The following is a 13,478-nucleotide window of genomic DNA, read 5'->3' on the forward strand; positions in this document are numbered from 1 at the left end:
CCAATGGGCCTCACTGATTTATTTCAAATTTATTTCAAATTTATTTATTTCAAATATTACACATAAGGTTTTTAAACTGCTTTAATTTGTTAATATTTTAAATATATTTTAATCTATCTAAATTATGTTTTGTTGTTTTTAAATTGTTTTAACCTGTCCATATTTGTTTTACCTCTATGCCACCTTGAGATCTTTTGATATAGGGCAGGATAGATGTATTTTTAATAGGTAGATCAATAAAAAAGAATTACTTTCAAGCATTGGAACTACAGCTAAAGTAATAGTTGTAGTGCTGCCTTCTCTCCCCTTCCCAATCTCTTTCTCTTCTTTATAGGTCACTCTTCTTTCTTTCACGGTGGAGTCAGAATTCACCTTTGTTGATTATATCCGAGGCGGGTATGTCACTCAAAAAACCTGAATGCCACCCAGGTCACTCAGGTGCCAGAGGTCAGGGGCCCACAATCCTATTCCTGCCTTCACTGCTCCTGAAGCATTGCCCCAGAAAGAGGTTGTAAGGAGAGTGGCAGAGGCAGGAATGGGCAGAACAAAATAGTGTGTGGAGCATAGAGGTTTTACACACCTGAGGACAGGTAGAGATCTTAAGGATGGGGCTGTTCTGCTTTGAGACAACTGACCAGAGACAGAGCAGAAGTGCTGGTGAGGCTGGGGAAAGAACTGAAGACAGTTTAGGAGATTCATATGAATGGCAGCTTCTGTTTCTGTCTTCTCCATCTCACCCCTCACCCTTAGGACCCAGCTGAATTTCACAGTTGCCATTGATTTCACGGCTTCCAATGGTAAGTGCAAAACACCCCTGAGTCACTGTGGGGGCAGTGGCAGCCTAGCTGCTGGAAGCCAAGCTTCCAAGATCCTATGGTCACAGGGTAAGATCTTTAGCCACCCTCTTCCTTCGGTAGACCTGGTTTGGGTACTGCACCTACTTCCAAAGTGCCTTATAAGATGTTCTTTGTCACTGGGGATGAGGGGTGGGATCAAAGAGGAGGAGAATTAAGCTTTGGGAAAAGAAACTGGAGGCTGCAACCTACTGGGTGTGGATGAAAGAGATACTATGAAGGAGGGGAGGAAGATAATGAGAGAAGGGAGTGGGAAGACCCACGATGGTTACATCCCAGAGGAGGGAAGGGGAGGTACAGCCAAGCTAAAGTGAGGAGAAAGATGGCCTTTGTGGTCTCTTCCAACTCTATGATTCTATGTCATCACGGTTTCCCTATATTGTGCATGCATCACCTGTGGGACACCCCAGAATTAAATGGCTGGGGTGTGCAAGGATTTTAGAGCCTGACAGAATGCCTTTTCACACAGGAATTCCTTCACAGCCCACCTCCCTCCATTACATGAGCCCATATCAACTCAGCTCCTATGCCATGGCGCTGAAGGCTGTTGGTGAAATCATCCAGGATTATGACAGCGATAAGCTTTTCCCTGCCTACGGCTTTGGCGCCAAAGTCCCACCAGATGGAAAGGTGTCCCACCAGTTCCCTTTGGTAGGTTGGAGTTCACTCCGAGTTGGGCGGAGTGTCAGGGCAAGGTCCCTCCCTTTTATATGTATGCTTCCTGGTTCACTCCTTGGCATCTTCCATGACTGTGAAATGAGAGATCTGTAGGGAGAGATCTCGCCACTCAGATGAAGAGTACCAGAACAGAGGGGGTTGTTGTGCTGGCTTATTATGAGGCAGATCCTTAATGTCCTCATGGATTTGGTTTTTGTGGAATTTTTTGGAAAATCCAAGACCTGGTGTGTTGTATTGGTTTAAGCGTGTGACTAGGATTGTGGGACACTAGAGTTCAAATCCCCCTCAGCCATGGAAACACAAAGGATGACCTTGAGCATGTCACTCCCTCTCAGATTTAGATGAAGGCAATGGCAAACTAATGTTGAATAAAACTTGCCTTGAAAATGCTAGTAGAGGATATTGTATTGTTCTTTTAATATTGTGAAGCTGCTCTAAGTCCTGGGAAAAGAGCAAGATACAAATAATAATAATAACAACAACAGCAACCATCAGTAAGGACCTTATCACACAGGCAAAATCGGAGTGAAATCAGGGGTTTCGTCCCAAGTCCCAAGCGATTATTCTGTGCAAAACATGATATTGCAATTAAGACTTTCCCACACATCACTATTAAACAGGCAATAAACAGCAACAAATCATTTTTGGGATTTCCTCATGAATGATTCGTTGCTGTTTATTGCCTGTTTAATAGCGATGTTTTGTGAAAATCTTAATTGTGATATCAAGTTTTGCATGGGAAAATTGCTGTTTAAACCTCCAATTTTGCCCAGTTTCCCCATGTGATAAGATCCAGAGAGCCGACTAGAAAGGACATAAAAGTAAGAAGTAATAACCAGATCATCTTGTATACTAACAGTGAACCCATTCTCTGAGAGAGGATTCTAGATTAATTAATGGAAACTTTCTTATATAGGAGAGAGGTACTGGGGAAGATGAGAGCCAGCATGGTGTTGGTTATTACCTATAAAGCTCTATATAATAATACATGGCGTGGGTCCAGCATATTTGAGGGAATGCCTCCTCCCATACAATCCTTCCCGCGTACTCATGTCCGCTGGGAGGAACTTACTCCAGCCAAAGAAAACCAGGCTGGTGGTGACTTCCCAGAGGACCTTTTCAGCTGCCACTCCTAAAATATGGAATGACCTGCTGTAAGAGATCTGCCATATTACATCTTTGGAGACGTTTAAAAAGGTGATAAAGACGGATCTCTTCCGGCGGTCCTTTCCAGGCTAACCTCCAGGTGAATTAACCAAATTGATCCATTCACTCTTTCACCGCCTTTCCTGATGGTCTTTTGGAATAATTCGACCTGTGTTGATCCTTAGTTACAAAATTTGTAACTAAGTACACTGTACTGGGGATATTGTATTATATCTTGATATTTATGTGTATTTTTAGCAGAAAGAGAGAGGCTTAAGGGAATTAAGGAAATTTTATTATTGTCTGTATATCTGTTTTATTGGACTGTTGTTACCTGCCTATATCCCAGAAGGGAGAGGCCAGATTTATTATTATTATTATTATTATTATTATTATTATTATGGTTTGAGTGTTGGACTAGGACTTTGGAGAGCAGGGTTCATGAAATCACTGGGTGACCTTGGACAAATCGCATGCTCTCAGCTTCAGGGAATGGCAATGGCAAACCTCTTCTGAATAAATCTTGCCAAGAAAACCTCATGGTAGGTTTGCCTTGAGGTCGCCATAAGTCAGGGTTGACTTGAAGGCACACAACAACAGCAACAACTGGGCAAGATTGTGCAAAACCCCAAAGAATAGTACAGGGGAAAAAACCCAATAATTTTTAGAGCTCGTTCCCACTTACACTTTAAACTGATTTCTGATTCACCTTCGCTCCATGTTGGTAATTGATTCCAAAAGGTCTGTTGTTCCCACTATGAAACTGGGTATTTTAATTATCCCCTTGTAGTTGCTTCTTTTTTGACATGATTGTTGTCCCCACTAGTTTGCACTGGTTGAAAATGCATGTCAATCATCTGTGCATCATCAGTGACAGAAGTGGCAGCCCGGCTTGGGAACTATTATAGTTTTTTTAAAAAATTGATGGAAGATGTGATTCAGTGGTTTTGCAACTACTTGCAATCAATGTGGCAAGCAGTTGCAAAACCAATGAATCAAATCTATCAATTTTATTTTTTCAAAATTGATAGAAGATTCATTTAATTGATTTTGCAACTACTTGCTTCACTGATTGCAAGTAGCTGCAAAATCCATTAATTGAATCTTCTATCAATTTTATTTTTTTTAAAAATCATACATCCAGAGGTCACACCACAAGCACAAAGGCAGCGCTGGGAGGGGAGGTTGCTTGATCTACCAAAATCTGAGGAGGGATTAGTCCCTCCCCTCCAGAATGATGTGATTTAGATCTGTCATTCCCACTTGTTGAACACGCTTAGGCATCTATTCTTTTCAAAAGAACTACTAAGAAACTAGTATCTGGAAAAACCGGGGCTTTTTGCGTTTGCCTCACTTTATCGTGGCAGAAATCGATCGAAGTAGGATCAGAATCGGTTTCAAATGGGAACGATGGACCTATAAACTGATCAGCGATTTGCTTTAAATCATAGTGGGAACGAGAGCTGGGAAAAATTACTATTTACTATTTTGAACTGTAGCTCCTAGGATCACAAGTCAGCACCTATCAAGATTGTTACAGCTACTGGACATATGCCCGGTGATTCTGGAAGTGGTAATCAGAAAAGGGAACTTTTCCAAGTTCTGGGGAATATATTCAGATGGGGCAGGGGTAGACTATTGTGGATTGGATATGCTGAATAGCCAAAGATTTCTAAGTGACTTGGGACAAAACTGAAATATTGAGAGGAGGGATGGAATATCTTCAAATGGACAGCTGAATGGGGCCACTTTACATTGCAACATTTGATTGAAGTTTTTTACACACACAAAAAAAACGATGGATGCCAGCCATAAAAGCCTTCGACTTCACATTTGATTGCAGGTTCTACTTTTCTCTTACAATATTTGAATGGCAGGGCCTGGCTCTGGAAGCAATCAAGTCAAGTCAAAGTTGTTCAATCACTTCAGTCATTCACAGAATGTCATAACAAAAGCAGAACAGTATAACAGCCGATTGCTCTTTTTAACAGTAGCATCTAATGGAACTGGCAAAGTAAGAAAAGATGCACAATAGCTGCAATTTGCTACTTTAGTTGCCACACATCATACTAAATTTCCGAGCTCCTGCCAAAGACTTTGCAGCTCTTGGTGCCTTTACAGAGGTGGCTTCTAGTGCTGCCCAGTCATTTCTCTTCTGTTTTCACTTACAACTGGAATGACAATGAGTTTCAGAAATATTGTGCATTTTCTCTACATACATCCTACTGTGTTCTGTCCACAATAGTGTATGTCAGTTTCTGTAGGTAGGGTGATTTAAGATTGGTGCACATTTACTGTAACTTTTGAGGTAGTAAGTACCATATTATGACAACATGTCTTTTATGGCGCCATTTCTTTTATCACTTTTTTGTTATGTGGCTTCAAGACAGCTGCAGTTTGTGGCAACTATATCTTAGGATTTTCTTCACAAGATTTTCTCAGAGGAGGTGCATTGCCATTGCTTTCCTCTTAGGCAGCAAGAGTGTGACAGTGTGACTTGCCTAAGATCACACAGTGAGTTTCCATGGCTGATCTCCTAGACTCTTAGTCCAGCACTCAAACTACTCTACTGTGCTGCCTTTTTGTGTGTGTGTATGTGCTTTCAAGTTGCATGTCAACCTATGGCAATCCCATGAATTTCATAGGATTTTCTTAGGCAAGGAATACTCAGAGGTAGTTTGGCTGTTTCCTCCCTCTGAAATAGCCCATAGCACCTAGAATTTGTTCAAGGTGTTCCATCCAAGTCTTACCCAGGGGTGACCCCACTTAGCTTCCAAAATTAGACAGAATCTGGTATTTACCCATTATTTAATATGCACTACAGTACTTTTTCAACTTTATGTTTTAAATGAATTACAGCTCTAGTACTATGTTGTCATTAGAAAAAAAACCATTTAAATATGTACAGTTGCTCCTTTGAACTAGCGGTGGATCCATTCCAGACCCCTCTGTGAGTTTGAAATCTTACACGTATTCAAGCCCATAGGCATGAATGGGGCATGTGCATGAGAGGTGTGTGCTGCGGGCATGCACCCTATTAAGATGAATAGTGGTCGCCCCTCCGCGGATTCCCAAGTCCGCACATTTCAAGACTGTGTTATGGTGATGTGATGGTATAATATTGTTGCTGTGTGCCCTCAAATCATTTCTGACTAATGTCAACCCTAAGGTGAACCTATCGTGGAAAAAGTACTGTAGTGCATATTAAATAATGGGTAAATACCAGATCCTGTCTAATTTTGGAAGCTAAGTGGAGTCACCCCTGGGTAAGACTTGGATGGAACACCTTGAACAAATTCTAGGTGCTATGGGCTATTTCAGAGGGAGGATACAGCCAAACTACCTCTTGAGTATTCCTTGCCTAAGAAAACCTTGCCTAAGAAAACCTATCATGGAGTTTTTGTGGCAAGATTTGTTTGCCATTGCCGTTCTCTGAGGCTGAGAGCACGATTTACCCAAGGTCACCCAGTAGATTTTCATGGCTGAGAGGGGATTTGAAACCTGGTCTCCCAGAGTCATGGTCCAATGCTTAAACCATGCCACATTGGCTCTTATAGTGGGTTAGGAATGTTTGTGTGTGTGGCCAAAAACATTTTGACAGTAATCAAAACACCGATTTTCTTTAAAGAAAATAGAGGAATAAAACTTTATGATTTCAAGTTCATAATGAACATAACTGAACATTTCTGATATCAACTATGACAATACCCCATCTTTAAAAACTTCAAAAGCATATCTAGTTTAAATAAACAGGAATTTCTGTGGTGATTGCATGACTCATTCATTCTCCCGAAAGACCACAGGGAATACAAAACGACAATGGTGGTATCCTGTAGATGCCTTGTAGGAAGTGAGTGAATGAAGCATAGCAATTCCACACTTAAACCCAAGCTATTGCTAGTGCTGCATTGTCAACACAGCAGGGCTTTCTTTCCTCATACTTCTGGAGATGTTCAAGTATTTATCTCCTAAGCATTTAGGGAAGAGTCACACAAACTCATCCTCTTGTGTTCACTTAACTGCATCCTTCTCTCCACAGAACAACAACCCAGACAACCCCAACTGTGAGGGCATTGAGGGGGTGCTAGAATCATATTTCCAAAGCTTGCGTACTGTGCAGTTATATGGACCCACCAATTTTGCACCTGTCATCAACCAGGTTGCCCGGTAAGTGAAGAGTAGGAAAAGATAATCTTTCTTCTGCCCTGCCTCTCAGAAGCTCATGGCGTTGGACTGTGATCAGAACAGCTCTGAGCCAGGACTTGTCCAGCAGTAGTATAACTATACCTGGGCAAAACAATGTTTATCTTCAGAATTGCCCAGTGTGGCTTAATCATTGGCATTTCTTCAGGAACACCAAGGGCAGTTTCTACATCCAGGAAGAAGTCATAGCAGCATGTGAAACAGGGAGCACAGCAGTAGAAAAAGTGAAAGAACTGACTCCACTAGGGAAGGGAAAATAGGTGCAGCACCCATCAGCCCTCATCATTGGCTGTACTGGCTAGACCTGATGAGAACTACAGTCCAATAAGATCTGGAGGACCACACATTCTCTTTCCCTGCCCCAAATATTAGCAAGGCTGCTCTTTTAATTCTGTGACTGACATCACTGTCTGTGCCAAGGGGCTTGAGGGAAACAGATCAAAGGAACAGTGAAAAGCTGGGAAGAAGCAGACATGAAGGTAGACTCATGTGCCATGAATGCTGAAGTTTCCAAGTTCAATTCCTGGAATCTGCTGCTAGAACCCGAAATCCAGTTCTGCTTGGAAAACAGCTGCTAGTCAGTGGTGATAAGACTGACCAAGAAAGACCAGGTCATTCTCAAGCAGCTTCCTATGTTCCTACTGTGGTTTTTATTTTTGCTCTCTCTCTTTCCCAGTTTGGCTGCCCAGGTTACTGATGGGTCCCAGTATTACGTTCTTCTCATCATCACGGACGGAGTCATCTCTGACATGCTGCAAACCAAGGAAGCAATCGTCAGCGTGAGTTGGACCTTCCTCCTAGTATAGGGTAGGAGTGGGGCCCGCATTGTGTCTATTCCATCAGGTTCTGGGCCACAAAAAAATTAACTGTAACTTAGGAAAACCTCTTAGAAATAAGAATTGCTTTTCAAAAACAAAGTATATGTGTCTTGTTTTCAAGACAATTTGCATTTCCAAGAGCTCTCATCAGCTTCAAAACAAGGTGGACATGCACACACATAGTCTTGTTGTCAGTTGAAAATGTTCCTGTCCAAATCATGGCATATTTGAAGGGGTTTGGGGGACTGTATGAAGAAATATTTTGTATCAAGCAGAGTGCAGCGAAACCAGTGCAACATGAGTTTGTGTTAGAAACAGGAGAAAATACACTTATAAGGTAAAAAAGAAAAACATACATTTATTATTTCAGGAAATCCATCTGGGATAGGAAAGGAGACATACAACAGCATATTACCTAAACTTAAATAGAAGAGCTCAAAAGACTGACTTTCATCTGTTGGCTAGTATCCAGTATGAGGCTAGTGTCCCTCGCCAGACAAAGGACTAACTAACTTTTGGAAGAAGGGAGACATGACAAGGCAGGAAGGAAGCAAAAGGCTTGAATACATAGATCAAAGAAAGAAACAGGTGAAACAAAAGGGCAGGCATGGTCTCTAGAGTTCCCTCTCTAGGCAAGCGTTGATGCCTTTGCTTCCAACACCTGCCAGGTGCTGTACACCCTTTGACTGCTAAACTGGGGTCTCATGAAAGAGCTGCAACTTCTTAACTATTGCTGTGATTTTACTGCCAATGACAGGGAGAAATGCTTGAGGGATTTTTGGCCTCAGTTGCCAGAAATAGTTTGACCAGACTTAATGTATGTACCTTCACTTAGGAGGTGGCATGTGCTGCTCTACTTTGTCTAGCCCTTTAGGAAAGTAGATTCTGACAAGAAGAGAAATTTATGTAGAAAACTTGGCATTTTGTGAGCCACATCTGAAACAGTAACATTCTCCCCACAGGCCTCTTCTCTGCCTATGTCCATCATCATCGTAGGAGTAGGCCCTGCTGAGTTTGGAGGTAAGTGTTGTCCTTACACAGACATGTTATGGGCCAGCAAGGAACTAAGTCTGAAGAACAAGATCAATGGGTTTGATGCTTTGGGAAACCCCTCAGGGGCCATAATAACAAGGCAGGTAGCTCTCTCATTTGGCTAATCAGTGAGCCAACGCACAAGGCAGCAGTGTGACTGTATTGCTGTTCAAGAGCTGTGCTGTGAAACTGACACTTGGTCCTCTCACTGCCCGCTGGGGTGCCCACGGAAACTGGTGAAGTTGTTTCCTATATATTTAAATAAGGGTTGCATATGTTCATATATATTTTATTGTATCATCCTCAGCTATGGAAGAGCTGGATGGAGATGAAGTGCGGGTCTCCTCTAGGGGGCGCTATGCTGAAAGAGACATTGTACAGGTAACACTTTGGGGAGAACTTCCCAATCTGTTTCACTTTAGCCCTAGTGGCTGTTTCAAGGAATGCAAGCCATCTCATGAGCATCCATTATCACTGTTTATTATCAAGCACTTTGCAGGGATTGTGATGTTGGGCAAAATACACGGGCAAAATAAAGCGGCTTCCAGTGCTTTGATAGCAGGGCATCTATACAAAGCATGCCATGAAAGTTGGTGGAAACCAGAAAGAAGCTCTGCTCCAGGGCTAAAAAATAGAGCAAAAAGAAGCCAGGATACTCCAGCTTAACACAGAAAATACGCACCTTTGCCCCTTCATATAAACAGCCTAGCACCAGTGTGGGCTGCAGCAAAGCAAAAAACTGAAATCATGACACCTACAATGGACATAATTACAACATACGCAAACCATATAGTCAAACAGGAGGGCATGGGTGAAAGGGGCATATATATGCCCTGTGACTGTGTGGCCAATCAAGGGTACAGTCATCCAATGAGACAGTATCTGGGAGGGACAAGGGAGGTACTTAGAGGTTGCAGGCAGTGTGTTCATGCAACAGTGCACATGCATACTGGATAGGCAACAACAACAAAAAATAACCCCACAGCTTGACACTGCACTGTGCACACTGCAGATCAGTATTCATCCCACCTTCAGTTCAGACACTGTGGACAGCAAAGTTTCAACCCACTTCTGGAGAACGCAGGATCAAGCTGTTTTTTGCTGCCCATCTGCTCTAGCCCATTAAAAGGGACCCTCTAGTACTTATCATCCAGCCCTTGGTTATGAGTAATAGTGGGAGTGATTCCCAAAATTTCTTCTCAACTTGTCTTACCTTGCAAACATTTACTAAAATAACAGAATGGGGGTTTATGTGTCTTGCCACAAGACAGTTTTTGGTATAGAAATAGAAAATAGAAACAGAAATAGAAGAGTTCTTTTTTCAACTATTAGTCCCAGAATCCCCAATGGAAATGCTGCCAGCATTATTCTGAGAGTTATACTCCAAAGTTCCAACTTTCCAAAATTCTCTGCATGACCCAGAAGCATCAGTTCAGAAATGGACATCCTCAGTCTATATCACAGAGACTGTATGAGTGCACAGAGAAAATGCTTCCATGCTTCTTTTTACCAGCCTGAAGAGATAAGAAGGGATTTATTTCTTCCAGTAAAATTCTGATTTGTTACCCATGTGTAAAAATTTACCATCTATTCTGCTTTGGTCAGGCGTCACCTGGAAAACTGTCTCTAGTTCTGGGTACCACAATTGAAACAGAATGTTGACAAGCTGGAGCATGTCCAGAGGAGGGCCACCAAAATGGTGAAGGTTCTGGAAAACATGCCTTATGAGGAGCAACTTAGGGAGCTAGGTATGTTTAGCCTGGACAAGAGACAGTTAAGAGGCCATATGATAGCCCTGTTTAAGTATTTGAAGGGGTGTCATATCAAGGATGGAGCAAGCTTGTTTTCTTCTGCTCCAGAGTAATGAATGCAAACTACAGGAAAAGAGATTCTAGCTCAACATTAGGAGGAACTTCCTGACAGTAAGAGCTGTTCGACAGTGGAACACACTCCCTCAGAGAGTGGTGGAGTCTCCTTCATTGGAGGCCTTTAAACAGAGGCTGGATGGCTATCTGTGATGGAGGTGTTTTGATTGTGTCTTCTTGCATGGCAGAGAGTTGGACTGGATGGCTCTTCTTGGTGTCTCTTCTAACTCTATGATTCTATGATCATGGTAGAGGAAGGAAAGGAATGCCAACCTGCAAATCTTATATTAACTTTCAGAGGAGGTGAGATCTAGCAAAGATCCAGCTTGATTTTTACTTTTATCACCAATGAGTACAGCAAAAAAAAAAAAAAAAAAAAAAAAAAAAGATGACTGAAAAGATGTGCAGTACTTTAGATGGGCTTGACCTCAACAATAGCATATGTCTAAGGCAGGAGATATGGGCTAAGATCCTATGTGGCACATCATAGAGTAATTGTTCTGCAGGTATGCATCTTTCTTCTCAAACCCTTCTTTCAGATTCACTGTCCACCCATGGTCATGAATTGGCTGATGGGGGGAGGAGGAGCAGACTCATAGAAGCATCTGGCTGTGGTCCCTTAGCCAGATGCAAATTGATGACATATCTGCTGGAGTCCTCTGGAGATCTCAGCAGATGGTGTAATTGTTTAGTGTCTAAATATGATGATGTAGCCAGATGCTTCTCCAGTTCCCCTTCCCCATTCTCCTCTGGCCTCTGAATAGCCATGTTAGACCATCACAGTAAAACGGTGAGTCCTGAGAGGGTTTTGCAGAGAATGGGAAAGGATGCCATCCTCTACAACTGCCAGAAGAAGAAGACGACATATGCAGGCATAAGGTGGACTTACATCTGCATAAATCCCTAACAGGTTGCCTGTCAGCCATAATTTGCACAGTAGAGATTCAGCTATAGTAATTTTGCCCAAATGGACTGAACTGGCAAAGGTGGGCATTTTCCCTGCACATTTCTCTCGGAGATGAAATCACTGACATTGCAATGGATTGATCACCTTCACCCCAAAGCCTGGAGATAATTCATTAAAATTATTTACCTATAATTCATTAAAATCTTCAATAACCATTATTGTAATCACCAAATGTTCTGCAGTGTGATTTTGGAGTAATAATTACCACTTCTCATTACTTTAATTCTTTAGTGGCCAGTTTTAGTAATTCTAAATGGTATTTTTTAAAAATGTAACAATCTAAGATTGCAATCTAATCATTCCATTATTGTATTAATTAGCAAATTAATGTTGTTATTTTTGGGGGTAGCATTTAACAATATCAAACCAAAATCTTAAAACGCCTTAACACTAATCCATTAGGGCAAACACTGATGTTTCCATTGTCTGCCCTGCTATCTTCTCTCTTGTTGCAGTTTGTGCCATTCCGGGACTATGTGGATCATTCGGGGAACCACGTGTTAAGTATGGCACGCTTGGCAAAGGATGTCTTAGCCGAAATCCCTGAGCAGCTCCTCTCCTATATGAAGACCCGGGACATCAAGCCCATTTCTGCTAGTCCACAGTAGCACTATCCTCTGTGCAGCCTGACTCAAATCAGATTATTTCTGCCCCAGTTGGGAGTGGGATGGACTCTTACCAATTGAGCAATATGGGCTGTTTCCACTCTCTCGTTTGGAACTGAATAGATTGGGGCAAGAGGAAAGAAGAGGACATCTCTATGGGGAGGTGGGCAGGAGATGAACTCCATGTCTCATACAGGCTGAGACACCAGCACAAAAAGCATGAACACCCACCCAGAGGCTCAAAAGGATGACTCCATAAAGCAGCTCTGGCCAGGGGCAAGGGCCAGAAGGAAGCTGGCTCTGAGGCAGTATTTCCTTGAGATCAAATCTGCTAAATATGGTGCCGTCCAACTCTGTTTATTGATAATAAACCATCCTTGGTCCCAAGATCTCTTCTGTCTATTTTATTTTGTCATTGATGCTGGACCATCATGTAGAATTGTAGCTTCTTCAAACTATGCCCCCCCCCAACCTGATCAAGAGGCTCTGCCCACTCTAGTTACAAATTAGAACAGGCATCATCTTTAAAGTCATCTTATTCACTATGTGCATGCATTTAAACATCAGATTGGGGACTTTGACCCTTTTTTCTGTAGAGGGAAAGATTCCTAGGCAGGTAATCTTCATAGGTTGCTTGCCAAAAAGAAGGCAACCTGCTTTTCTCTACCTCTTCTTCCTTCACCCCAACCTCTCCATCATAATCATTTTTCTCTTTTTGTGCCACCATTCCCCCCAGCAACTCTTTCCCCTCTTTTTCTGCCATCTCTTCTTTTTTTCTTCTGTCACCTTATTTTTCTCTTCCTACCTAAGCATTTAGATGGAAAAGCTGGATAACTATTACCAAAAGCCTAGATGGATCTCTTGAAGGGGCCATTTGAAAGATTGTCTATACCTGACAGTAACAATTTCTTACCTATACAGGAACCAATGCAAACAAACACACACCACTTTTTCTGCAAAATTGGAAATTGAAGCAGCTTACAATTTTTAAGAACAATATAGTTTAAAAAAATACAAAAGTGAGCATTAAAATAGAATTGAAATATTACAATATTAAAACACATCACTCCATAAAAGAATAAAGTGTAGTTTTAAAAAGATAAAAATACTTTAAAACAGTACAACACCCCAGCCTCTTCTTTAAAGATTTTCTGTTTTAAAAGCCTGTCTCAATAAAAATGTCTTAGCCTGCCGACAGACGGATAACAAAAAGGGACCATTCTGGCCTCTCTGTGAAGGGAATTCCAGAGTCTGGGAGCAGCCATCAAGAAGGTCCTCTCATGTCTCTAGCAACAATGTTTGCGATGGTG

At 41.9% G+C, this 13,478-nt stretch overlaps 1 protein-coding gene across 4 annotated transcripts in view; it reads left to right on the top strand.

The window, feature by feature from the left end:
* The window catches only part of CPNE9 (copine family member 9), a 37,129-nt gene extending 24,583 nt beyond the window's left edge, over positions 1-12,546 (top strand). Inside the window, exons 9-16 of one of the 4 annotated variants that reach the window (XM_089517638.1) lie at positions 335-396; positions 751-797; positions 1,324-1,505; positions 6,718-6,845; positions 7,558-7,660; positions 8,662-8,719; positions 9,039-9,112; positions 12,019-12,546. In XM_089517638.1, coding sequence (XP_089373764.1) covers positions 335-396; positions 751-797; positions 1,324-1,505; positions 6,718-6,845; positions 7,558-7,660; positions 8,662-8,719; positions 9,039-9,112; positions 12,019-12,171 — 807 coding nt within the window. In that variant the 3' untranslated portion in view covers positions 12,172-12,546. Of the gene's footprint in view, positions 1-334; positions 397-750; positions 798-1,323; positions 1,506-6,717; positions 6,846-7,557; positions 7,661-8,661; positions 8,720-9,038; positions 9,113-12,018 lie in introns of those variants that run through there. The other 3 variants (XM_089517648.1, XM_089517654.1, XM_089517664.1) reach the window with 3 other exon arrangements.
* The last annotated feature ends 932 nt before the right edge of the window (positions 12,547-13,478 follow it).

This window comes from Sceloporus occidentalis, unplaced genomic scaffold (assembly GCF_023333645.1).
Source record: "Sceloporus occidentalis isolate IW3139 unplaced genomic scaffold, rSceOcc1.0.p SCAF_1, whole genome shotgun sequence".
In the NCBI taxonomy this organism is placed as follows: Eukaryota; Metazoa; Chordata; class Lepidosauria; order Squamata; family Phrynosomatidae; genus Sceloporus; species Sceloporus occidentalis.